Source organism: Oenanthe melanoleuca, chromosome 26, assembly GCF_029582105.1.
Source record: "Oenanthe melanoleuca isolate GR-GAL-2019-014 chromosome 26, OMel1.0, whole genome shotgun sequence".
NCBI classification, from domain to species: Eukaryota; Metazoa; Chordata; class Aves; order Passeriformes; family Muscicapidae; genus Oenanthe; species Oenanthe melanoleuca.
In genome coordinates, this window is record NC_079359.1 from 1,370,050 (window position 1) to 1,395,576 (window position 25,527).

The 25,527-nt window shown below is 52.7% G+C and overlaps 2 protein-coding genes across 7 annotated transcripts; both read right to left on the reverse strand.

The window, feature by feature from the left end:
• Positions 1-1,962: 1,962 nt before the first annotated feature.
• On the reverse strand, positions 1,963-12,483 carry LOC130263641 (polymeric immunoglobulin receptor-like). 4 transcript variants are annotated; one of them, XM_056511304.1, is made up of 10 exons: positions 11,283-12,483; positions 10,456-10,551; positions 7,948-8,286; positions 6,615-6,944; positions 6,198-6,521; positions 5,317-5,698; positions 4,185-4,297; positions 3,485-3,611; positions 3,018-3,063; positions 1,963-2,454 (listed from the first exon to the last, which is right to left on the reverse strand). In XM_056511304.1, the coding sequence occupies exons 2-10, from the start codon at positions 10,490-10,492 to the stop codon at positions 2,419-2,421; spliced, it is 1,734 nt and encodes a 577-aa protein (XP_056367279.1). In that variant the 5' UTR covers positions 10,493-10,551; positions 11,283-12,483; the 3' UTR covers positions 1,963-2,418. The 4 variants fall into 4 exon arrangements, with proteins under 4 accessions (XP_056367279.1, XP_056367280.1, XP_056367281.1 ...); XM_056511305.1 differs by having other exon boundaries at positions 1,963-2,473; XM_056511306.1 differs by having other exon boundaries at positions 2,412-2,454; positions 3,489-3,611.
• Positions 12,484-15,032: 2,549 nt separating this feature from the next.
• C26H1orf116 (chromosome 26 C1orf116 homolog) lies at positions 15,033-22,780 on the reverse strand. Of its 3 annotated transcripts, XM_056511399.1 has the most exons (4): positions 22,271-22,779; positions 19,551-19,680; positions 17,388-17,550; positions 15,033-16,822 (listed from the first exon to the last, which is right to left on the reverse strand). In XM_056511399.1, exons 2-4 carry the CDS (start codon positions 19,635-19,637, stop codon positions 15,801-15,803), a joined length of 1,272 nt encoding a protein of 423 aa, XP_056367374.1. In that variant the 5' UTR covers positions 19,638-19,680; positions 22,271-22,779; the 3' UTR covers positions 15,033-15,800. The 3 variants fall into 3 exon arrangements, with proteins under 3 accessions (XP_056367374.1, XP_056367375.1, XP_056367376.1); XM_056511400.1 differs by lacking the exon at positions 19,551-19,680 and having other exon boundaries at positions 22,271-22,780; XM_056511401.1 differs by lacking the exons at positions 19,551-19,680; positions 22,271-22,779 and adding an exon at positions 18,366-19,025.
• Positions 22,781-25,527: the final 2,747 nt, after the last annotated feature.

A 25,527-nucleotide genomic window follows, 5' to 3' on the forward strand; every position in this document is an offset into this window, starting at 1 on the left:
ATCAATGCCCAGCCACTGTCCAGCCAATGCCCAGCCAATGCCAAATCAATGTCCAATCAGTGCCCAGTCAATGTCAAATCAATGTCCAGTCAATGTCCAGCCAATGTCCAGCCAATGTCCAATCAATGCCCAGTCAATGCCCAGTCAATGCCAAATCATGTCCAGTCAATGTCCAGCCAATGCCCAGCCACTGTCCAGCCACTGTCCAGCCAATGTCCAGTGCCCAGTCAATGCCCAAAGCCAAGCCAATGCCCAGCCAATGTCCAGCCAATGCGCAGTCAATGTCCAGTCAATGCCCAGCCAATGTCCAATGTCCAGCCAGTCAATCAATGCCCAGCCAATGCCCAGTCAATGTCCAGCCAATGTCCAGCCAGTCAATGTCCAGCCAATGCCCAGTCAATGTCCAGCCACTGCCCAGCCCAGCTCTGCTCCCCCTCCAGGACGTCCCCTCTGCTCACCCTCCTCATCACAGCCCCTCCAGGGCTGGGGGTTCCCAGAAAAGCTCCAGGGCTCCTCTGCCTCCTTTGGAAGGAGCCTGGTGGCTCTGTGGGGTCAAGTCCATGGAGAGTCCTTTGGGTACCTTGTGCCACCTTTTTGCTCGGCCAGGACCCGAGCAGCCAGGGCAGCTGTGGTTCCTTGCTTTGCCTTGTTTTGCAGGAATTCCTTCTAACTGGGGGGTCACCTGGAGCTCTTCTCATCCACTCAGTGAGCACTGATGTGTTGGAACAGGATGGCAGCTCCTGCACTGCCTGGGAGCAGCGAGATCCTGACCCAGAGTTGGGATCTTTAACAGATTCGTCAGATCCTAAAGCCAGCCCTGGAAATACCTTTAGTTTAGCTGAGGGTGTTGAGCTCCTTTTTTTCTATGAACGTGCAGCTCTTGGGGTAAGGAAGGAGCTGTTGGGTGAGGAAGGAGCTGTTGGGTGAGGAAGGAGCTGTTGGGTGAGGAAGGAGCTGTGGGGATGAAGAAGGAGCTGTGGGGTGAGGAAGGAGCTGTTGGGTGAAGAAGGAGCTGTGGGGATGAAGAAGGAGCTGTGGGGTGAGGAAGGAGCTGTGGGGATGAAGAAGGAGCTGTGGGGTGAGGAAGGAGCTGTGGGGTGAAGGAGCTCTTAGGGTGAGGATGGAGCTGTTGGGGTGAGGTAATTTCTGTTGGGTGAGGAAGGTGCTGTTGGGGTGAGGTAATTTCTGTTGGGTGAGGAAGGAGCTGTGGGGTGAAGAAGGAGCTCTTAGGGTGAGGAAGGTGCTGTTGGGGTGAGGTAATTTCTGTTGGGTGAGGAAGGAGCTGTTGGCTGTCGCTGTGCTTGGTGAGGATCTTGGACTGAGAGAACAGGCAGAGAACAGGCAGAGAACAGGCAGCACCACCTCTCCTCCATGGTAGCAAACCCTGATCCCTTGCAAGCTTCCCTGGGCACCCCAAAGGTTGCCCAGGTAGGGCTGGCATCACGTTTCTGCCTCGTGGCCAGCGAGTTGTGCTGCTGGAGCACACTGGGCACCGTTGCCTTTGCAGCTCCCACTCTCCCAGGCACGGATCCCTCGGGATCAGCTTCCCTCTGGATCCTGCAGAGGCAGGAAATTGATTTTAAGACCTTGCAGAGGAAGGTGGGATGGCCCAGGGCAGAAATACGGGAACCTGGAACAGCTGGCGCATCTCAAGGAGGAAAAATTAATCCAAGGTGAACAAACAGGTTTTTTTAACCAAACCCCCCTTTTCACCCTCAAGGTTTCCAGTAAAACCATTCCCTTGCCTCATGCAAATATATTTGAAATTTATTTCCTTGCTTTAGCACACGAGGAAGTGTTTCCCTGCCAAGTCACAGGTTCCAAAGCATTTTGGCATCTCCAGAAAACAAACAACCTTCGGATTGCTTTTATTTGGGGAGTGCAGATTGCAGCATGAGCCACGAGGGTGGATTTAACCAGCACTGGGCTGTGCTTGGGCTGGATTGGAGCTGGGTCTGAAGCTGGGGATATCCCTGCAGGAGAGGTGAAGGAAAAACAGCACTTTGGGAATGTGGGTGTCTGAGAAACTGAAGTGAGACGTGGTTTGGAAAATTACTCCATGGATCAGAATTGAAAAGAAAACCAAATAGAAAATCCTATTTTTTTTTTTTTTTGAGAACTCAATCCTTTCCAACCCACACCATTTTGTGATTCTCTGATATGAGCACCCCTGAAACCACAAAGGTCCTTCCCTCCTCACCCCTCCCCAGATTTGCTTTTCCCTCAGGGAAACAACCCACAAATAGCTGGGTTCAGGAGTGGTTTTTAATTCTCTCTTCTGCAAAACAAGGAGCAATTTGGGCACTGTGGGGGTTCAGCTCTCAGCAAAGGGGATTTGGGTTCTGAGGAGAGCAATGGGAGGTGTTGGGGACTTGGCTTTCCACAGAGAAAATTCCCAGCTCTGGCACCCAGGGGCTTTCACAGAAGGTTCTGGCTCAAGTCTTCATCAGGCACCTGGAAAAGGAATTTTTCTCTGTGGGGTAACAGTAAAATAATGAAACAGAAAAGAAGCTGTGATCTGGCATTGCCTCTCTGTGGTATTTCTACAAGTCATTTCATAGGTGTTTCTGGGTTTATGGCAAACTTGGTACTTTAAATGATACTTTAAGGAGTTCTGAGAACAGAAAGGTGGAGAGGGAACTTCTGGAGTCAACCTCCTGCTCAGTTAAGAGAATTATCCCAAGCTTTACCCCAGCCCAGACATCTGGGAAGAAAAGGCACAAATAATTTCTGGGTTTCATTCTCCCCTTTAGGAGTTTTTCACAGATAGTTCATTTTCAAGTTTTTAGGGGACTTGTAATTTTTCTTTCTGTTCTTTATATTTAGGACCAGAAGACCCCTGCTGGCTCTGAGTGCATTGGAGAACATGAAATCACCAAATTTCTGAGCCACTATTTCACTAATTATTTTCAGCAGGGTCCTTCTCACTAATACAAGTTCCTACAGATCAGAAAATATTTGCTCAGATGATTTTTACAAGAGCTTTCCTCTAGAATCATCAACAATCTGAGACTTACATAGAAGCTGATCATCCTGATATTTCCAAGGATAGCAGAGATTGTCCTGCACAATAGAACAAAGAAGAGTGACATGGTTGCAACACAGTGAACAATAATTCTGTGTAATGCTGAGAAAGGTGATAAGTAATCAGAATTTACTGAAAGAGGTGGGAAGAGTGATAACAGCTTTACCACTTGCAATCAAAAATTATAATTGGGCCTACAATAAATATATAAACTTTATATAGGATTTAATCCAAGTCTTATGAAATGCATGGCTTAACGTTTCTTGGTAAATAGTCAAGGCAAGGTTTTGGCAGGAGGATGTGATTCTTGGGCTGTGGATTGTAATTCCTGGACTGCAAACCTGGTGCCTCTCCTGTGGAGGTGTTTTCCTTACTGAGCCACAAATTCCCTGCTCAAAATCGGAGTTTATTCTCTGTTATCAAGCCAGACCTGCAGTGCCAGTCTCAGCAAACACCCACCTACATTTGCCAGAGCCCATCCTGAACTCCTGCTCTTCTCCTGGCTTCTCCTCCATCCTTCCCTCCCTGCCAGGGCTCAGCCCAGCCTGAGCTGGATCCAGGCTCCCCATGGTGCTTCTTTCTTCTCCTATAAAACAAAACCCAGGGATGCACTGCAGGGAGCACCCCACCAGCACCTCTTCAAGGTGTCAAATGAGGCCATTATTTCACAGTTTCCTTTTGTGAATAATGTGTTTAACCTCACTGCTGTCATTGCAGAAGGTTTGCAGTCCCTAAATTTATTTGAATGGATAGAACACGGTCTGGATTAAGACAGATGCAGGTAGCTTTGCAAATCAGGTGTTAGAAGGGATTTTTTGGGCCTGTCTTTGTCAACTTTGCACAGAATGAGCAGGATTTGGCCCCTCACACCACACAAGTCCCTCCCTCCAGGATTTTCTATCCCTCACCAATCCACAAATCCTCTGTGCACAAAACCCCAGCCTTGCTTTCAGCAGGGCTCCAGCATTTCCATTCCTTTCATTTGCTTTGCATTTAAAAACAAAACCAAACAACTTCCCAAGGACTCTGCCTGCAGGCCCAGCTGCAGAACAGACACGTGTCTGGGAGATGGAAACGCTCCAGGGGCCAGACTCCAGCCTTGGGCATCACCAGCAAAGCCTTGCAAAACAACCCAAAATCTGCTGCCTGGCCAGTTTACCTGTCTGCTTTTGAAGCTTGATTTTGGCCAGGGTGAGGATGGTGATGGTGACACAAATCAGCAGAAGCAGAGCTGGTAACACAGCAGGGAGCAGCCCTGGCTCACCTGAGGAGCTGCAAGGTGAACCACCAGGGTTAGACTGGGTTTGGAGCCACCCTCACTGTTTTCACACTAAAGAGTTCCAAGGAGTTGTAAACTCTGACTGAATCAAAGGAAAGTCAACAGAGTCAAGGAGAGCTGCAATCATTTGATCTGGAGTTTGGCTCATGAGGAAGTGATTTCTACAGCTGCTGAGTGGGGTTTGTGCTGCCAGCTGAATTAGCCCCTCCAAAGGGAAAATGAGCTCAATAAATACAACTGTCTGCAGAATACAAACCCACAAGCAGTACAGACACATCCTTTGGGTGAGCTGTTACAGCACTCACATTTCTGGGAGGTGCCTCCCCTCTTTGTGTCAGGATGGCAGGGAGCTGAGGCTGGGGGCTGGCATGGGCAGCATGGGGTGGTGTGAGGTGCCCATGTCAGTGCTGAGCTGCATTTGAGGACTTTGCCCAGCTGGGCTCTGGCTGACCCTGCCATTCCTGCAGCAGGTCCCTCAGCAGGGCTGGCTGGTGGCCACGGCTGGGGAGGAGCTGGAGCTGCTCACTGGGAGCACAGGAGGCAAATCCACTGGGAAGCCACTTGTACTGGGCTGAGACACAGGAACTGGTGTGGGGAACGACCAGGCAATAATTCCTGCCCAAAACACTGCCAGCCTCTGGATGAACCTTGCCCAAAGCTCCCCCCGGGCCAGCAGCGAGCTGCCAGCGCTGCCCGAGGGCTGCGGGGCTGGGGAAGGGCTGCCCTGAGCCGGGAGCAGCCACACGTGCCCCAGGGCTATTGCTCAAACCTCTGCAACATTTCCCAAGGTCCTGTGTCCGTCCTGAGCCCAGGGAAACACGCAGCAGCTCAGGCACAGCTGTTGACTCTGGCATCTGCTGCACAGGAGCAGGGTCACAGACAAGTTCAAAGTGACCCTGTGGTCCCTTCCCTGGTCTCCTGGAGGGGTTTCCAGCTGTGCACAGCTTCCACAGGGCCCTGGGGAATGGGGCAGCCAGGCTGGAAAACAGCAGGAATGTGGCTGTGGACTCACCTCTCCTGGAAGGTTTCACCTGGGGAGGCTGCAGAGGTGCCAGGGGTGGCAGTGGGCAGTGGGGAGCTGCTGTCCTGGGTGGCAGTGCCCATCGAGGAGCCCTTGGGGACACTGCCCATGCTGGAGCCCTTGGGGACACTGCCCATGGTGGTGTCCTGGGTGACACTGCCCATCGAGGTGCCCGTGGGGACAGTGCCCATGGTGGTGTCCTGGGTGACACTGCCCATTGTGTAGCTCTTGGGGACAGTGCCCATCGAGGTGCCCTTGGGGACAGTGCCCATCCCTGCCACGCTCCTGTGCCAGGCTGTGCTGTGGGCAGCAGGATTTAGTGCCGTGGGTCTCACAGGGGGGCTCGTTCCTGGGTCTCGTGAGGAGAAGGTTTCTGCAGAGAACATTATTTTAAATATTTAATACCCAAAGTGTTTGTTAGATTTAGCAAAGATTTACAGATTTCACCTCGAATCTCGTGTGAAAAAACACCAGACTTGGGCATTCCTGTGCCACAGGGAGCATTAATGAAAACCTGGCAAACATCCCTGCTCCAACCCCACTCTCCCTGCCTTTGCCAGAGGAGCAGGTCCATGGATCTATTTACACTCTGCAGTTTCTCAAACTGCAAGGTAACCTCCAGCTTATCTCCAGAGCCAAACATCTCCCTGTGCTGCACTTGCCAGGCTGGGATGTCACATCCTGGGGGTTTGCATCATGAGCAATCAATAAAACCACCCAGACCTATTAAACTGCTTTGGCAAGCTCAGCTCTCTCACCCCCACACCCTTCACACCACCTCAGCTGCTGGCTAATGATGAGAGGGAAGTGCAGAGCTGCTGTTTCTCACTGTGGGAGGGTTTGGGGACCCCCCAGGCCATGCCCCCGCTTACCCTTGTGGATCAGCAGCATCAGGGGGGCCGTGAGCTCAGAGTCCCCACTCCTGGCCCCACACCAGTACCAGCCTTCATCCTCCTCCCTCAGCTGCCTCAGCAGCACCGTGGAGCTGCCGGGGCCGCTGCTGGACATCTGGATCCTGCCCTGGTAGGACTCCAGCACGAAGCCCTGCAGGTCCAGCAGCAGGGGGCAGCTCCCTGCCTCCCACCTGCACAGGTACTGCTGCTCGTAGGTGCCCCGGGGGTCGTGGTGGCACTGGAAGGTCACCGAGCCCCCCACCGTGCCACTGAGGAATTTGGGTCTCCTGGGCAGGATGGAGGCTGCAGGGGAGGGCACACAGTTAATGAGGGCACACAATTAATTAGCATTTCGTGCCCCTCACCCAGCACTGAGCCCCCCATGCCCTGTCCTACCTGTGGCCACCTGCAGAACCACCTCCTGTGGGCTCTCCTGCCCCCTCGGTCCTTGTGTCCCACACACGTACAGCCCCGAATCCTCCTTCTTCAAGTCGTTCATCAGGACTCTGAAAGCTCCAGAGCTGTCCTGGGGGCTGATCACGACCCGTCCCTGGTACCTCCTGCCCACAAAGCCACCGGAGCTGGCCACGAGAGTGCAGCTGCTTCTGCCCACTTTGCACCAGAACCTCTCCTGGCCGCCCTGGGTGTCCCCAGAGGGGCACAGGACTGTGACAGAGCCGTGCAGCTCCCCTGGGATCAGCTGGGCTGGCCTGGACACCGGGGCATCTGTGGGGACAGGGCAGGACGGGGCTGTCAGCACACACAGCCCCAAACCTGCCCCGTCCTTCTGGCTGCACGAGTTACCTCAGGCCGTGCTCCTAGGATAATAAACATTCATCCTTTTAGCTTATAATAACTCAAAACTATCCACACACCCTGAAATTCCACCAGTTATTCCCTTTACTTCTCCAAAACACGTTCACTCAGACATTTCCCCTGTGCCCTTCCCCAGAATCTCCAAATCTGTGTTTCCAACAGGCAGGAGAGATTTTCTCACATTTCTCCACAGCTGATGTGGCCAAACCTGGGTGATTTATGTGGGAGTCCAGGGAGTTCCCTTGGCTTCCCTGGATGCCTCTAGACCCCCCTGGCAGGGGTCTCAGAGACCCTGCATGGTGCCTAGGACTCCTGTGGACTGGATTTAAGTCCCTGAAAAAAAATTACCAATATTGCAGGAAGGATTACAAGTCACAAAAAACAAGTATAGCATAAATTAGATTGTTAGAAGATAGAAAAGTGAATTTTTAGAAATGTTTATATTAGGGGGTTTGAAGCTAATATGGAGGATTTTGGGTGGGGTGTGTCTTTTCCTTCTTCTTCTTCATGCCATCCATGTTAAGTGCCAGCCTGGCATTACTGGGTTGGTCTGAGACAGCGTTGGACAGTGTAATAAAATTGTCATGTATTGGAAAGTAATTGTAAATATTAGGTATGTAATTTATAGTGTAAAAGATAAGTCCTGCCCCAAGGACAGGCAGTGGATCTCAAGCTTAACAGAGTGCTGTCAGCTAGAGAAAGAATTTCTTAGATAAGAAACAATAAACAACCTTGAAAACCTCAGAGAACATCCTCCTGAATCTTCATCCAAAGATTTAACCCACCTGTGTCCTGCTGTGAGGATCTCAGACTCAGGAGACCCCCCCAGACAGCAACACTTTCATACCCCCAAAATCCCAAACACCAGGCACCCCAACCTCTCCCAGGAGCCACGAGAAAAACCAAATCCCACCTGGCAAAACCGTCAGGTTGAGGCTGACGTGGAGCCCCTGGTTGGTGCTGCCGATTCCACACCTGTAGGTGCCCGAGTCGCTGCTGCTCAGCCCTGTCAAGGTCACCCTGAAGGAGCCGTTCTGGGGGGTGTCCCCCAGGGCCACCCTGCCCCTGTACTGGCTGGAGGTGAAGCTGCTGGACACGATGGTGTAGCAGGCGCCGCTGGCTGCCACCCTGCACCAGTATTTGCGCTGGTGCCGGTTGGCCGGGCTGCTGGAGTAGAAGCACTGGTGGGTGATGGAGCCTCCCAGCGCCCCTGCCAAAAACCTGGAGCCGTGCAGGCTGCTGGAAACGGGCTCTGGGGACAGGAGCACCAGGGTTTGGTTAGTCACAGCCAGCCTGAGAGCCCAGCAGGGCGCCTGCGAGGCAGGGCTGGGGCTCCGAGGGGCACCAGGGGACACAGGGCTGAGAAAATCCATCTGGGGTGTGGGGTTTGTCCTCCCTGAGCACCCTTGGGTGTCACAGAAAATCCATCTGGGATGTGGGGTTTGCCTCCCTGAGCACCCCTGGGTGTCACAGAAAATTTGGGATGTGGGGTTTGTCCTCCCTGGGTGTCACAGAAATTCAGTTTGGGATGTGGGGTTTGTCCTCCCTGAGCACCCCTGGGTGTCACAGAAAATCCATCTGGGATGTGGGGTTTGTCCTCCCTGAGCACCCCTGGGTGTCACAGAAATTCCATTTGGGATGTGGGGTTTGTCCTTCCTGAGCACCCCTGGTGTCACAGAAAATTTGGGATGTGGGGTTTGTCCTCCCTGAGCACCCCTGGGTGTCACAGAAAATCCATCTGGGATGTGGGGTTTGCCTCCCTGAGCACCCCTGGGTGTCACAGAAAATCCGTCTGGGATGTGGGGTTTGCCTCCCTGAGCACCCCTGGGTGTCACAGAAAATCCGTCTGGGATGTGGGGTTTGTCCTCCCTGAGCACCCCTGGGTGTCACAGAAAATCCGTCTGGGATGTGGGGTTTGTCCTCCCTGGGTGTCACAGAAATTCAGTTTGGGATGTGGTTTTTCCCCTCCCTGAGCACCCCTGGGTGTCACAGAAAATCCATCTGGGATGTGGTGTTTGTCCTCCCTGAGCACCCCTGGGTGTCACAGAAAATCCATCTGGGATGTGGGGTTTGTCCTCCCTGAGCACCCCTGGGTGTCACAGAAAATTTGGGATGTGGGGTTTGTCCTCCCTGAATGCCCCTGGTGTCACAAAAATTCAGTTTGGGATGTGGTTTTTCCCCTCCCTGAGCACCCCTGGGTGTCACAGAAAATTTGGGATGTGGTTTTTCCCCTCCCTGAGTGCCCCTGGTGTCACAGAAAATCCATCTGGGATGTGGGGTTTGCCCTCCCTGAGCACCCCTTGTTTGGTGTCCAAGGAAGGACTCAGCCCAGTTCCAGTGTCCCCAGTCCCAGTGTCTCCAGTCCCAGTGTCCCCAGTCCCAGCAGTCCCATTGTCCCCAGTTCCAGAGCCCCCAGTCCCAGCAGTCCCAGTGTCCCCAGTCCCCAGTGTCCCCAGTCCCAGTGCCCCCAGTGTCCCCAGTCCCAGTGTCTCCAGTCCCAGTGTCCCCAGTGCCCCCAGTCCCACTGTCCCCAATCTCAGTGTCCCCAGTCCTAGCAGTCCCAGTGCCCCCAGTCCCACTGTCCCCAGTCCCAGTGCCCCCAGTCCCACTGTCCCCAGTCCCAGTACCCCCAGTCCCAGTGCCCCCAGTACCCCCAGTCCCAGTGTCCCCAGTCCCAGTGTCCCCAGTCCCAGTGTCCCCAATCCCAGTGCCCCCAGTCCCAGTGTCTCCAGTGTCCCCAGTCCCAGTACCCCCAGTCCCAGTGTCCCCAGTATCCCCAGTCCCAGTGTCCCCAGTCCCCAGTGTCCCCAGTCCCAGTGCCCCCAGTGCCCCCAGTCCCAGTGCCCCCAGTCCCAGTGCCCCCAGTACCCCCAGTCCCAGTGCCCCCAGTGCCCCCAGTCCCCAGTGCCCCCAGTCCCAGTGTCCCCAGTCCCAGTGTCTCCAGTGTCCCCAGTCCCAGTACCCCCAGTCCCAGTGTCCCTAGTCCCAGTGCCCCCAGTACCCCCAGTCCCAGTGCCCCCTGTCCCAGCAGTCCCAGTGTTCCCAGTCCCAGTGTCCCCAGTGCCCCCAGTCCCAGTGTCCCCAGTCCCAGTGTCCCCAGTGCCCCCAGTCCCAGTGTCCCCAGTACCCCCAGTCCCAGTGTTCCCAATCTCAGTGCCCCCAGTCCCAGTGTCTCCAGTCCCAGTGTCTCCAGTGTCCCCAGTCCCAGTACCCCCAGTCCCAGTGTCCCCAGTATCCCCAGTCCCACTGTCCCCAGTGCCCCCAGTCCCAGTGCCCCCAGTCCCAGTGTCCCTAGTCCCAGTGTTCCCAGTACCCCCAGTCCCAGTGCCCCCAGTACCCCCAGTCCCAGTGCCCCCAGTGCCCCCAGTCCCAGCTGTACCTGCTCCTACCTGGGCTGGTACTCCCTGTCCTGCTGACTCACCTTGCAGCAGAGCTGCCAGAAGGAGCAGGAGCACCATGTCCAGCAAAAGGAATTTTGATTTTCCCTCAGAGTCACAATTCCCACCAGGCTGGAGCACTTGAGCCAGTGAGGAACCAACAAAAATGCCCCGTGAAGAGCTGAATGGCTTTTTGTTTTTAATAAAAAAATCAGTAAAAATGTGATTTCTGTGCTGATTTCATCTTTTCTGACTCCCTTTTTCCTCATTTCTGGGCTGCTCAGAACCCTCAGCTCCATTTTAATACCATTTAATGTTTGTTTTTAGGCAAGGAGTTGTTTTTTAATGCTAACCCACAAATAGGCATTAAATACAAAGCAGAAAGAGACAAGAAAGAGCAAGAGAAATCCCAGGAGTAAATTGTGTGTGGTGGGGTTTTTCCTGCCTTTATTTCAATCTCATATTGTGAAAGTGTTTATAGGATCCATTTTTGGCACCTGACTAAACCATTATCCTGCCACCATCCAGAACTGGGATTCATTTTACCTCATCCATATATATATATATTTATATATGTAAATATATATAATTTTTTAAATTTTATCTTTTTTTTTATGTGTTCTTGGCCAAAAAGTGCAGTAATTTAATTTGTAGCTTTAAAAGGGAAAAAAAAATAAATGTATAGTGGGAAGAAAAATTAACATAACTCACTACCTTTATTTTTATAGAATGAAAAATTATCCTAAGTCAGTACCTTTTATTTTTATGTTGAATTTCAGAACTGTTGCATACTGCAGGTGAAATCTCTCTCCTATAATCACTCTACAAAAAAACCAAACAGTATTTTAAGAACAAATTGAGGCTCACCTACCTTAAACTGTGATGCTTCTGGTGCTGGAAATTTTCTCTTCCTCCACCTCCAGCTCAGATTTTGTTTAAAAAAGTTGTTTTTGCAGCTTGCAGCTCACTCAACCTTTGCTTTTCTCTTGATGTTTAATTATTTTTTTTTTCATATACTGATGTGTAGATTTTAAAATAGGTGCTCTAAAAATCTTCTGAGGTCTTGATGTGCATTGCTGAGCAAAGTGGAGATGGAAAAAATGCTCAGGGGAGTAGCAGAGATGTCATTAAAAAGACCCAAAAATGGTTTTTTTTAGCTATCTAGGGATGTGATGACATCACAGAAGGGGGAAAAAAAGGGGTAAAGAGGTCAGGAGCAGAAATTGCAGAGTTTGAGAGGAATTCCCCTGCTCTCCAGACAAAATGCTTTAATACAAAACACAGTGCAGTGAGGTGTGCCTGCTCTGAGCCACTTCCAGGAGAACTTCACAGGCAGAACTTGCTGAAGGTTCCTCAGACACCTGGGGTTTGCTGGGCCTCATGTCTGTGTTCTCATCCTGTTTTGGGGTCACAAAGATGGTTTGTGCTTCAACCTTTTGTCCCAAATGTGAACAAGGCGGGTTCAGACCACGGGGCCCGAGGATGGAACTCGGTGCCCTTTGTTCCTTCATGAGCACAATTCCTCCTCATGAACAAACATGAGAGGAGCTTGGATGTGCTGGCTCCAAAGCTACAGAGTCATTTCAGCTCCTGCAGGGGCTTTGGCTGCTTTCCTTCCATCAGGAGGGGTTGACAAAACCCACCTGTGGCACCTCTGGGAGCTCCAGCACCTGGTGTGTCCCCAGAGCTGCAGGACAACATCTCTGCTGGGAGATGGGGGCTCAGAGCGAGATTTAGAGGAACCCCTTTGTTCCCCAGCCCTCCAGGGCTTTGATCTTCCCCTCTGGGGTCAGCCAGGGTGTGAAGAGCAGATTGTGTTCTGGGTAAATCAATCCTTGAAGCACTTTGGAATCTCCCTGGCTGCAGATAAATCTCCACCGAGCAGTTTTGTGCTGTTAATCGTGATATGATTCCTTGTATTGCAGTAATCGTTGTGTTTTGTACCAAACCAAGCCATAAATTCCCCACTCCTGGCTGGGCTCCACAGAACTGCTCTGCCTGAGGGCAGATATTGCCCTGAGAGCAGCAAAGCACCAGGATTGGCTTTGTGTGAGCAGTAAAATCATGAGGAGTAAAATCAAGGGGTGGTGGAAACCCCCTGGGAACAGTCAGTGTTCTTTTAGAGAATCATAAAATCATGGAATTACAGGAGAGCACCTTGCACTGCTAAACGAGAGTAAAATTTTTTAGATTTTATTCTTCTGGGCTGTGCTTGAAAAGGAAATTCCTCTCCCTCCCTCTGACAAAGGTACTGGAGGGGGAATCCTCTCCCTGGGAGCAGCACCAGGACAGGCAGAGGCTCCATCCCACCAGCTCCATCCCTCCCAAGATGTGGAGCTGCTGCCAGCACCTCAGCACAGCCTGTGTGTAATGAACGAATGGTAACAAACCCCTGGCTGCTCCAGTGCCTGGTTAATGATTCAGCCCTGCTTGCAGCCAGCCAGGGATGGTTTTGCTGCACATCAACCCCTCTGCAAGGAACAACACTGCCCCTGTCTGTCTCTTCCTGGACTTCCAGATCCAAGGCTGTTTGGAAGGAAAGAGCTGAGATCTGGGGGAAGTGCAGATCCTCAAACCCTGCCCTGCCAGGGTGATCCCAAACCCACTGGGATTTAAAAGCAGGGACGAGGAATACCAGGTCTAGTTCTGGTTTCAGATATTATCAGGTACATTTGCATCCCTGGCAAACAGAGGAAAGCAAAACCCAAACCAAGAAACCCTGACTGCTTTAACTCAGCAGCAGAAGGCTGCAGTGCCCCTGGTGGGCTCCTCTTTGTGGGTTGTTGGTTCTGTGGGGCTGAGGATGGGTGGGAGCTGCAGGGGAAAGGTTGGGCCTTTTTTTCATTTACAGTTCCATTAGAAACAAAAAACAGGGGCAAAAAAAAAAAAAAAAACAGAGAGAGAAAAAATGATGGGTGGGGCTGGAGAGGGTCCCTGTTTCCTTGTGAGCAAGGAAAGGGCAGAGCCTCAGCTCCTTATTGCTCAAACCACGCTGGAACAGGGTCAGACATCCCCAGCACCTCCCACGAGCTGCAGGGAGCCCAGCTCCATCCTGCAGCCCAGGTTTGGTGCTCCCCAGCCTGGTTCAGCAGCATCCAAACCTTCCCCATCTCTCAGCCCCAGGGCACAAGAGCTGTGATTAACACAAATTATTTCTGCTGATGTTCCCTGTCAGTGCCAGAATCCCACCAGGCACTGCTCCTGAATTTGATCTTTGTAATGCAAGATGTGCACAAGGATGGTTTGAACTGAGACAGGAGGTCTTGACAGGCCCATGGAGACATGGAAATGACACGTCTGAGCCAGGTGGGACTGACAGTCAGGAATTAGATGAATGTTCTGTGCAAAATGCAAAGCTGGCTGTTGTCTCTGTTGTTTTGAACATTGCTAGCACACAAACTCAGTCTGGATGATCTGCATGAGGACACTAAGGGTACATTTACCAGCTCTTCTGAGTCCTGTTGTTTCTGCAAGGCTGTGATCTCTCTTTGTGGCTGTTTTGTGTCTGGGCTCTGCTGGGATTTTGCCTTCCAGGCACAAATCAAGTTAAATATGCCCAGAATTAGATTCACAGAATCACAGAATGGTTTGGGTTGGAAGGGACCTTACAGCTCATCTCATTCCACCCCCTGCCAGGGTATGAAGCCTGATTTTGATTTCAGGGGTCCCCAGAGAAGAACCTGGGACTGGATTTTGTTTGGGTTGCTTTGTCCCCCACTCAGCCTTGGAGCAAGCTGGGATGGTGGAAGGGAGGAAACTGGATGGGCTTTAAGGCCCCTTCCAACCCAAACCATTCCATGATTTTAGATGAGGACAAAGCAAAAGCCTTTGTTGCTTACAGGCAATTTAATTTCCAAACTAATGCAGGTTTCTTTAGAGAGGGGGGCTGACCTTTGGAGGCAATTGCACAGAACAATTTACTGATGAATTAACTGCTTGGAGCACTAAGCTGCACCCAGCCCTTCCCATCCCTGACCTTGCAGCAGCAGCACCTTCCCAAAACACTCTGTGAATACCAAACAGGCTCAGGCTGACACAGCCCTCAGCCAGGCTCTCAGTCCCTCTCCAAACATCACTGGGGATGCTCTGCTCACAAGGAGAGAGCATCCTGGTGAAGAACTGCACCACAGGGAAGGTGTGCACACAGAAAGAATCCAAGAATGCGAGACACTGATGCAGGGAAACAAGCAGAGAAATGCTTGGTAGCTGAGCAAGTAATTGAATTATTCTGGGGCTGGCCAGCCTGATGCAAACCTGTACAGCAGGAGGAGAAAATTCCCCAGCAGCAGGAGGCAGGAGGAGCAGCTGGGTTGCAGGAAGGCACTTGCAGGTGCTGCAGGTGGAGCTGAGGTGGGCTGGCTAGGAATAGGAATAGGAATAGGAATAGGAATAGGAATAGGAATAGGAATAGGAATAGGAATAGGAATAGGAATAGGAATAGCAATAGCAATAGCAATAGCAATAGCAATAGCAATAGCAATAGCAATAGCAATAGCAATAGCAATAGCAATAGCAATAGCAATAGCAATAGCAATAGGAGCAGAACCTGACCTGGCTCATCCTTTGTCTCAGAACTCTTTGTTTTAATCCCCACTATTAAAATCTGCCTGACTGTGACATAAATCTGCAGCACACAGCCCTTTCTGATCACACACAGGTTTATTAGGGACAGCAGCCACCCCTGTTCCCCAAGGTGAGCAGCATCAGCTGGGCTGACAGGAGCCAGCACAGCTCAGGAGGGAGGAGCTGGAGCTGTTCCAGACCTGCACCTGCCCTATTTTGGGCAGCTCTTCTGGTGTGACACCAGCACAGCCTCTGGCCTCCTCAGCTGTCACTTCCTGCAGTTCAAGGCTCTGCCAGGTGCTGGGTCCAGGTGCTGAGGGCTGGCTGGGAGAGCAGAGTGTGGCAGGGGAGGCAGTGGGGTGGCTCTGCAGCCCTCCAGCCCCTCCAGCAGGCAGTGATGCTTTTGGGAGGCACTTTCATGTGGCAGGTGAATGCCCAGGACTCAGAGGCTGTGACAAAATTAATAAAAAAACCCCAAAAAAGTCCTAAAGGAGCAGCAAAGTCCAGCAGTTCCTCCCAGAGACGCTTTATCCACAGGCAACCCCTCTGAAGACAAGCCAAACCCCTAATTCCATGGCTTCCCTGTTCTGGTGAATCCCCAAATGCATTCAAGCCCTTGCAGGAGAACACACCCCGTCCAGCTGAGAGACCTTGGTATAAATAGCTCACGTCCATCTGCTATATACAAAACATTCTGTCCCGTATTTGGTGTGAAGCTCCCAGCAGCTCTCCCGAGGCTGGGTGGCAGGTGGCAGGGGATGCTGGTGGCCAGGGCCAGGCAGTGCAGGCTGCTGGATTCGGGGTGCAAACCCCCTTTTTCCAGCAGCTACTCCTTCAGCAGCCCCAGCTTCCTGAGCGCCTCGCGCCGGTTCTCGTCGGCGGCGCCCTTCGGGGAGATCTTCACGCTGACAGCGGAGCGAGCGGGCCTGGGGAAGCCGGGCAGAGGGTGGGATCTCCTCTTGCTGCTCTTGTCCTGCTCCTCCTGCTCCTTGAGGCCGGCAAAGTCCTTCCCCGCGCCCGGCGCCGCGGGCCGGCCGCGGCCGCGCAGGAAGCCGGGGGCCAGGCGCTCGATGAAGGACATCTTGCCCAGGGAGCTGCTGCTGCTCCTGCAGCTCTGCTCCTTGCTGCTGCTGCTGCCCATGGAGCTGCCCAGCCCCACCCCGGAGCGCTCCAGCGTGTTGGATTTGAAGGCCAAGGGCCGCAGCCCCGGCGCCGAACCCTGGCCGGGCTGGGGATGGAGGTGGGCGCCGGGCTCGCTCCTGTCCTGGGACAGGCCCAGCTTCTGCAGGGCCTCCCTTCGGGCTTTCTCCTTCTCCCGGGGGTCCAGGTGGCCCGAACTGCCCTTCTCCGCGGCGCAGTCGCCGCCAGGGCCGGGCTGAGGGCTGCCTGAGGGAGCGGGGGCTGCCCGGGCCCTGCGGCCCTGCTCGGCGCCGCTCCTGCCGGCCCTCAGGATGATGTTGGGGGGCAGCTGCCGCGGCTTGGGGGCGGTGGGAGGCGCTCGCTTGGCCTCGGGGTCCTGCGGGGGCTCGTCCGGGCCGGGTTTCTCTGCGTGGCCCCACCAAGTCCGAACCCTGCTCTCCTTGGCCGCCTCCCCCTCGGCGCTGCGAGACCACTGCAGGTCCCCCTGGAGGGGGTCTGGGGGGTGCAGAACCACCGGCTTGGGGTGGCTCGCTGCGCTGGCCTGGGGCAGCCGGCCCTCCCTGGGCACCTCCTGGGCAGCTCTCCCTGCTGGCACTGCCGGGACAATGGCGGGGATGCTCCTGGGCAGGCCTGGCGCCGCGCTGGAGGAGGCAGGGACGCTCTGGGCGCTGCTCTGATCAGCCCCACGCCGCTGATCCCGGCTCACATCTGCGGAGAGAGGAGCTGCAGTCACTGCCCACGGACACCAACAGCCCTCACCCCTCTGATCCCGGCTCACATCTGCGGAGAGAGGAGCTGCAGTCACTGCCCACGGACACCAACAGCCCTCACCCCTCTGATCCCGGCCCACATCTGCGGAGAGAGGAGCTGCAGTCACTGCCCACGGACACCAACAGCCCTCACCCCTCTGATCCCGGCTCACATCTGCGGAGAGAGGAGCTGCAGTCACTGCACACGGACACCAACAGCCCTCACCCCTCTGGGCCGGCACCACCGGTCACGACAGGCACCCAGGGCCACCCTGATCCATCACTGCTGGGGAAATTTGGGCCTGACAAAACCTCCGTGATTACTGAGCAGGACACCTGCAAGTTGTGGAATTTCAAAGCCATCGAGTTGTGGTATCGGAAAATTTTGTCAAATGTTCATGTCTAGATAGGACATGCATTGTACATATCTCTACGTGAGAATAAGGTCTGTATGAAACTATTTAGGAAAGAAATAAATCGATTTTTATATTAAAATCTTATATGCAGAAGGGTTTGCAGCTCACCCCGGGGCACGAGGCCTTTCCTGGGCTTGGGGGGCTCCCCATAGTCGGTGTCATCCGTGGAGACCCCACTGTCCCCCTCTGCATCCAGGGAACCAATGGTTTCCTCCAGGAACATCAAACACTCCTTCTCTTCCACAGATAAATAATCATAGCTGTTGTCACTCTGGAAAAATGGAGATAAAGCAGGTAAGGAAGAGAGGTTTGCTTTATACCATATATATTTTTAAAAATATATATTTTATAGATATATTAAAATATAAAAAATATTACATATATTTTGCATAAATATATTACATACAATATATAAAATATATAAAAATATAATATATAAATATAATATATAATAGTATAAAGTAAACCTCTATATATAATATAATATATAATATATAATATATAATATATAATATATAATATATAATATATAATATATAATATATAATATATAATATATATAATATATAATATATAATATATAATATAATATATAATATATAATATATAAAGAGGTTTACTTTATACTACATATATATGTAACTTTATATAACTTTATATATATAACCTTATATATATTAATATTATCTCTGCAATAATATAGTCTACATTATTTTAGTATTTTATATATTTGTATTTAATGTCCAGGCAGTTTAGAGAGCCTGTGAGAGCTGCTTGGCCAGTGGCTGTTCAGCAATGAGTATTTACATCTTCAAAAAACTAGACAACCTCCTCTAAAAATAAATATATATATACACTTCAAGCCTTTTTTATATTACCCTACTCTGTGGCTCAGAAGGTGGATTATTCTGAACTTGGGAACTTGGCCTCTAACTTTGAGTTCCTTAAATTGAAATGTGAGCAGATGGGTAACAAATCTGTGGGTACAGACACCAGAACTGCTCAGCAATGCTGAATCCCAGGACACACAATAAAAACTGAAGGTTTCTGTGCAGGGGATGAACTCTCCTTGTTCTCCATTCACACCTGAGCAAGAGCTGTTTAATTTTTGTTGTATTGCGAGCACCAGATGTGTTGTTGCAATATCAGATATCCAGGTGATTCCTGCAATCTGTCCTGAACAAAATGAAAGCCAGGACAGGATGGAATGTGCATCAGATCACAAGCACGGGGCAGGAACATCCCAGGTGGGGCTGTTTTGCAGAGACACCTGATCCAAATCTTTCACCGTGCAGGATCACAACCAGTTCTTCCATGGCCATTAAACTCGGAGGGTTTGGTTCTGGTTTGCAATCCATCAAATGGAGAAGCTGCCAGCTCTGGGTGCTGCTCTCACACGTATCAATTAAGCTCCAAGGCAGGCAGGATGTAATTAGCCCATCAATCTCGGAATCGGCGTTGGGAGACAAACGAGCTTTAGTGGGCAGATAGTGAAAAATGACACAGCTCCACCCAGGGTGCGAACCCACCCCTGCCTTAACTGGGAACTGTCTGTGCCAGGCAGGAGGAGCTGGGTGCAAACCCACCCCTGCCTTAACTGGGAACCACCTGAGCCAGGCAGGAGGAGCTGGGTGCAAACCCACCCCTGCCTTAACTGGGAGCCACCAGAGCCAGGCAGGAGGAGCTGGGTGCAAACCCACCCCTGCCTTAACTGGGAACCACCTGAGCCAGGCAGGGAGGAGCTGAGTGCAAACCCACCCCTGCCTTAACTGGGACTCACCTGAGCCAGGCAGGAGGAGCTGGGTGCAAACCCACCCCTGCCTTAACTGGGAGCCACCAGAGCCAGGCAGGAGGAGCTGGGTGCAAACCCACCCCTGCCTTAACTGGAACCACCTGAGCTCGCTGTCTCCTGCAGGTGAAGCCACTCTGCCTGCAGCCAGTGTGCCCAGTTACCCAACTGGTGTGATCCCTGCACTGATTCTGCTCACAGCCAGTGTGCCCAGTTACCCAACTGGTGTGATCCCTGCACTGATTCTGCTCACAGCCAGTGTGCCCAGTCACCCAACTGGTGTGATCCCTGCAGCAGCACAGGACTCTGCAGCACACACGTGGCAGGACAGCACTGGCAGTGCTCTGGGGCAGGAATTATCTAGTCCTGCTGCTGTCTCAGAGCCTCCAGCTGCCCCCAAAGCAGTGATGGAGAGCAGATTTGGGCTGGGATCTGCCCCAAACCGAGGGGCGGGTTGGGCTGGGCAGCCCGGGGTTACTCACCCGCTGTGAGTGGTTGGAGGCCGTGCTGACCATGCTGTCACAGCTGCCAGAGTTGCAGCCAGCCATCCCCAGCTCCTTCCTGGGCATAGCAGGGGCTGCCCTGGAGGCTGGCACGGGGGGAAGGGCCCGGCTGCAGCAGGAGAAAGGAGAAGCAGAAAGTTGTGAGATTGCCCTGGGGTGACACGAGCTGCTGGATGGAGGAGTTGTGCCCCATCTCAGGCTGCTGTCTCCAGGAGAAGGCACAGCTGGGCTTTTAAAAATCAGCCTTGACGTTTTCCTCAAAATAATTGGAAACAGGGTCACCTCTGCAGAGGCAGCTGGTGTTGGTGGCTCTGTGATCACCTCAGAGGGGCGGATAAAGCACAAGAACAAAGCTGAGCCCGGCTCAGCCCCACAGAGGCTCAGAAAGCCCAGCAGCAGCCCCAGCCCTGACTCATGGGACCTCTTTCCTGTGCCACACCCTGTGCCAGCCCTGCAGCTTGAACTCGTGAACGTGCTGGCCCAAAATGCTGCTGGTTACTCCCATCCTCCCTCTGTCAGGAGCTTCCTCCTGGCAAGGAGCTGCCTCTGCCACCCCTCCTTGGGGGCCCTGGGGAGGTGTCCCCAGGGAGGTGTCCCCAGGGAGGTGTCCCCAGGCCTTTGGGGCACGCCTGGGTGTGTTTGGGCACAGCCTGTGGGCAGCAGGGCAGGTTCAAGCAGCACCCCAATGTCCCCTCTGCCCACAGCAGAGTCCCCCTGGTGCAGCCCAGACCTCCCATCACCAGTGGGACCCTGACAAACACCCTGGATTTGGGTTTCCAGCCCTGGCACAGGGACAGAGTGGCACAGGGGACAGTTATCCCTGCACAGAGCTCTGCTGAGCACCCACAGAACGTGTCATTGCTGATGGATGCAAAGCTCCCAAAATTTCCAGGCAGCACCAATTAGTCTCCTGCACTTGCACCACCCCATTCCTGGGGAGGGAATTGGGCTGTGGGGGTGAGAGGGAGCAGCAAAACAAACACCAACACCCCTTGCAGGACTCACAGACCCACACGAGAGGATTTGCTCCTCGGGAGACAGAGGAGCCCTTTGTGCTGTAACCTGCAGGCAGGAACACACTGCTGCTTTTTTTTTTCTTGTAGCAGGATCAGGGAATTAGATCCAGCGATAAGTGAGCAGAACTGGCTGCTTGTTCAGAGCGTTAGACCCTGAAAGAATTCCTTTGTAATTGGAATACGCCGCAAAAATCAGATTTCAACACCCACGCCCTGACAGATCTAATCCTTCCATGCAGGAGGAGTTTAATATTTCAGTCTCAGCTTTGCATTATTTACTGCTTAAGTGACGCTGCACTAAGTGGTGGCTTTGGAGCAGCAGTTTTCTGGATTCTTTGAATTCAGATCTGTTCATAGCCAGGGATTTGAGCTGTGGGGAAGCAGAGCTGAGCTCGGGGGAATTCAGGCCTCTGCAGGGTTTTGCTGTGCACTGGAACATCCAGAATGTAACATTTAGATTTCTATCAAAACTAGAGATACAGATTTATAGATGTGACTCCTAAGTAGCAGGAGGCTTGACCATGGTTGTTGTGCTGCCTCCCCCCCAGATTTCAGGGAAGTGAAAGCCTTGCTGCAACTCGAGTGTGCAGCTGGTTGGGGCCAGCAGGGAGGCATTTTCTCAATGAAGATTCCCCCCACTATCAGTCCATTAAAGAAATTATTTTCTCCATTCAAACAGCATTTGCAGGGACCTGAAGAGCTGCCAAGGCTTTGGCACCCACCGAGCCCCAGCCCATGGGAGGCAAAGTTCAGCCCGAGCCCGCTGGCGCTGCGGAGGATCTGCTCCGAAACAAGAAGTTCCTTTTCCTGCCCATTAGTCCTCTGATGTGATTACAGCTCTAGCACACTCACCCAGCTCAGGAAAAGGGAAAAATCAGTGTTGAAACCCTCAGTTTTAATGATTCAGAAGGATTTTAGTTCCTTCTTTGCGGTGAGTAACAGCCCCAAACTAAAATCGCGACTGAGCGTTTGATTTAATGGAGCTCGAGAAGCTGCTTTAGAGCTTTCAGTGGTGGAGCTCTCTTCCCCAACTAAAAACCTATTTGGAAGAAGTTATTTTTTATCCAAACCCCAAAGCCAGGTCCCTCAGCTCTTGTGGCCGTTGCCATAACTGTCCTTTCAAAGCCCACGGAGCCATCAAAGAGGTGCCGGGTAGCAATTAATGCTAATTGCTTTAGAGCAGAGGCTACTTTCTTTCAGCCAGCACCACTCCAAGCTCTTCATCCCGGGTTAGAAGAGCTCGGTTTTGCTGTCTGGGGCAGAGCAGCCAGACCCCTCCTGCCTGGCAAAGGGCTTTGCCCTGGCCAGCCCCAAACACAACCCCAAGCAAACCCCCCTTTGCAGGCACCAACCCGGGGATGGATCCCAGCTCAGGGGGAAAGGGGTCGGGGGCAGATCTGAATTTCCTCCTATCTCCAACAGGTAAATGAAGCCCCCCAGCAGCTGCCTGAGCTGTTTGGTGTCCTGAGCACAGTTTTCCCCAGCTTTCCTCCAACCACCTTCAAACCACCTCATCCAGCTTTGCTGGTGAATCCCCCACCACATTTCACCCTTCCAAAGCAGAGCCCTGCAGGAACCCAGAGCCCCTCAGCCCCTCAGCACAGCCCCTCCAGCAGGAAAAGCACAGAGAGCAAAGCAAAAAACAGGAGCAGAAATGATTATTAATCAGTTTTGTTGTTTTACCAGGCTGTCCGTCGTTCCGTGCTGCTCAATTCCTGTCCCGGCCGTGCCTCTCCCAGCACTTCTTTGCTTTTCTGGGCTAACCAAACACAGCCAGGTTACACATTAACTGCGCTCCCCGCTGCAGATAAGGCTGTGCTGCCCAGGTGGGTTCTCAGGTCCGTCCTGACAGGTGATCCCTGGCCCCTCACCTGCAGCCAGGGCCGGTGCAGTTCATGCTGCAGCCCTGCCAGGACCTTCCCTGCTGTTCCAGGCGCGGCCGAGCCCCTCAAAGCCGAGCTCAGGGTCGTGGCTGCTGCCTGCCAGCGCTGGGTGTGAGCTGGCAGTGCCCGGTCCCACCCAGCTCCTTCCCTTCCCTGCTGTCCCCTGCTGTCCTGGGCACGGGGACTCCTTAATCCGACATCCTGTTCTGCTGCATAGCTGCTGCCTGACAGGGGCTGAGCCTGACCCCAGCCCTGCACACGCTAATTACGTCCCTGGCTGGGCGTTCGCAGCCAGCAGCGTCACCTCGGCAGGATTCTGCTCTCAGGTGCTCTCTGCAGGGATGTCCCAGCGGCGCCTCCTGCTCGGCTCTCAAAACAGCCTGGGCTGGGACAGGTCGCTGCTTGCATTTCACCGCAGCTTCCCAGAGGCCAAAAGTTTGCTGCCTGCAAAGGAAGGAGGAGGCAAAGAGAGGCAGGAAGGGTTTTGGAAGAGAAGCCTCAGCACAGGTTGATTTACGTGCTGCAGGACGGGGTGCCCAGCTCTGTGCAGCTCCAGGTCTGCCTGTCCCGACCTGCAGCTGCTTTTGCCCCACTTGGCACCGTTCCCTGCGGGCACCAAACCCTCTGCAAGCTCCTTCCCAGTGTGGGGACTCCTTCCCCAGGCAGTTGCTGGAGCTCTGGTGGAAGCAGAAGCCCCCCAAGATGCCCATCAGACTCATTTTCACACTGACACCTCCTCAGAAGCTCTGCTGGGACATTTCTCCAGCAGAATCTCCTGCTCTGAGCCGAAGGTGCCGCCTCTGCTGCCTCCTCCAGATGTCCCCAGCCCTGTGCAGGGTGACACCGAGCCCCAGCCCAGGTGGTGCACAGAGAACAGCAGAGCCTCCTTCTCACCCTGACTTTGGGCTCTGATATTAAAATCAGAGCTTTTCCTGCTGCTGAACAAGGCTTGGCCATTCCCCCCCACAGCATGGACTTGTACCTGCTTGACAAGGTGCTGCTCACTGCAAATCTGCAAACACCCTGCAGGAAATTTCCAGGGCTGACACAGCTGCCGGATTCATTCACATTTCAACGCTCCAATGATTTTTTTTTTTTCTTTAATTTGTATTTTTAGCAGGAGGCTGTGTTGCTACACATGTTCCCTGCTCCACAGAAGGGGGAAGTGGAAACATCAGCTAATTAAAGCCACAGGAAGATGGAGACAGAGCAGATGAGCCAGAGGCTCCCACCGGCAGTGCTGAGCCCAGCCAAGTGCTGTTCCAGAAGGGAACGTGTGCTGGAGAGCAAATCAACAAAGCAGCCCCAGGCAGCCCCTCCTGCTCTCCCAGGCTGGCTGCAGCAGGCAGGGATGGGGATGCAGCACTTGGGAGCAGCCAGAGCATTGTGACAGTGGCAGGATTGGTGCCAGAGCTTCAGGAGTTGTGCTGGATGGCACAGCACCAACAGAGTTTAAATGTGGTATTAGTTTATGAAGTGGGTTTGATTTTAAATTAATTAATAATTTTAAGTGGAAGCTTTTGAGTTGTACAGGTTTTGTTGAGTTGTGCCTGGTGCTGAGGCTGCTCTGAGACAGGGAGGAAACCCAAGGCAGGTTATTTTGTTCCTGCACTGCCAGCAGGGTGTGAGTGACAGCAGGGCAGGGGTGTCCTGCCAGCAGCAGCACTGCAGCCTGGGCAGTCAGACAGGCAGGGCTGGCTGCCTGCAGCCCTCTGTGGGGCAGGGCAGTGTCACCATCCATTAGAAGAGATCTCCAGCTCCTCTGAATCAGGAGCCCGGCTCTTTTTCCACATTCCTCTCCCTCCAACAAATATAAATAGCTCCAACCCAAAATAAGGTGTGATTTCACATAGATGGCATGAAGGGTATGTGAGGAGTCAAATGATGCAGAGAAAACTTCCCAGTGCCCTGGAAGGACTTTGGCAGCCTCACAGCCCTGCTGAGCCTCACCCTGTTCCTAAACACGAGGGCAGCAGTGACTCAGGCTGGCCCTGAAGGAGAAGCATCCACACGGCGTCACTGATAAGATTCCTGTCAAGGTAAGGACATTTCTTTGACTCTGTGGGACTTTTGGGCACTTTCCTTTGCCCAAATTGCAGGCACAGGCTGTGTGCTGACAAATCAAACAGCACGTAGTTAATGCCTGCTGTTCACAGCACTCATTAAACCTCCCATGGCCAAGGAGCTCTATTTATTATCTGTGTTTTACAGAGAAGAGCTGCAGAAGGGAGGTGAGGTGTTCCCAGAGCCTGCTTGCCATTAACACCAGAAGTGAGAAGGCAGCTCTCAAGCTTTAATAATTCCTCAACATTTTCCTCAATACTTTAATTAAAAATAATAGACAAGGGCACTGTGATCCTGGACAATCTGATTTTGTTAATTCCTCCAGTGTATTCCTGTTTCAGGGAGCATTTGGGGCTCAGACAGCTGAAACAGCAGGACTGCCTTCACCCAGTTTGAAGGAGTTTTATTTGGAGCAAACCTGAGGGTTAGTTTTAGAGCTGGATGTAAAGTTTGATTTAAAATGCAGGCAGACATTTAATTGCACAGCAGGTGTAATTTTCCAAACAGCAAGCTGACAACTTTTAGTTCCTCTTCTGGAGAGTTGTTAGGGAGAGGCTCCCAGGGCTGGCCCATGGGTGGGTTCTGCAGTGAAATCAGCCAAACACAGATGATTCAGCACTCGTGTGTCAGTCTGATTGCTCAGGAACTCCCCCAGCTCTGAGCTCCAGGCTGGCTCTGGGAACTTCTGCTCTGCCCATGCACCCCAAAGAGAAGGGCAAACAGCACTGGGGGTCAGAGAGGTGCTGGCTGCCCCAGGACAGATCCCAGTTCCAGAGCTGGGATGTTCTCCAGGTCCCCAGGATGCCACAGGAGACTGTCCCCAACCTGCCCCTGTCCCTGCTGTGACTGAGCCCAGGGAAGGTGCTGCTGTCAGATGTACCAGGAACAGGATGTTCCTTCTCCCCAGAAACTGCTCTTTTCATAGCAGCTCACTCACAACTTCACAATTAGGTTTGTCCTTCACAAATTCCAGTTATTACTGATTTTTCTCCC

Bases quoted from the DNA above. Each gene is read 5' to 3' on its own strand.
- LOC130263641 (XM_056511304.1), bottom strand. From the start codon at position 10,492: ATGGTGCTCCTGCTCCTTCTGGCAGCTCTGCTGCAAG. The intron at 5,699-6,197 runs GTAAGCGGGGGC...TGTTCTCTGCAG, and splicing joins GATGCTGCTGATCCACAAGG to AAACCTTCTCCTCACGAGAC. The intron at 3,612-4,184 runs GTAAACTGGCCA...TTTGTTTTATAG, and splicing joins CAAGCTTCAAAAGCAGACAG to GAGAAGAAAGAAGCACCATG.
- C26H1orf116 (XM_056511399.1), bottom strand. From the start codon at position 19,637: ATGCCCAGGAAGGAGCTGGGGATGGCTGGCTGCAACTCTGGCAGCTGT. The intron at 17,551-19,550 runs GTGAGTAACCCC...CCATTTTTCCAG, and splicing joins CCTCCAACCACTCACAGCGG to AGTGACAACAGCTATGATTA. The intron at 16,823-17,387 runs GTGAGCTGCAAA...CTCTCTCCGCAG, and splicing joins GAAAGGCCTCGTGCCCCGGG to ATGTGAGCCGGGATCAGCGG.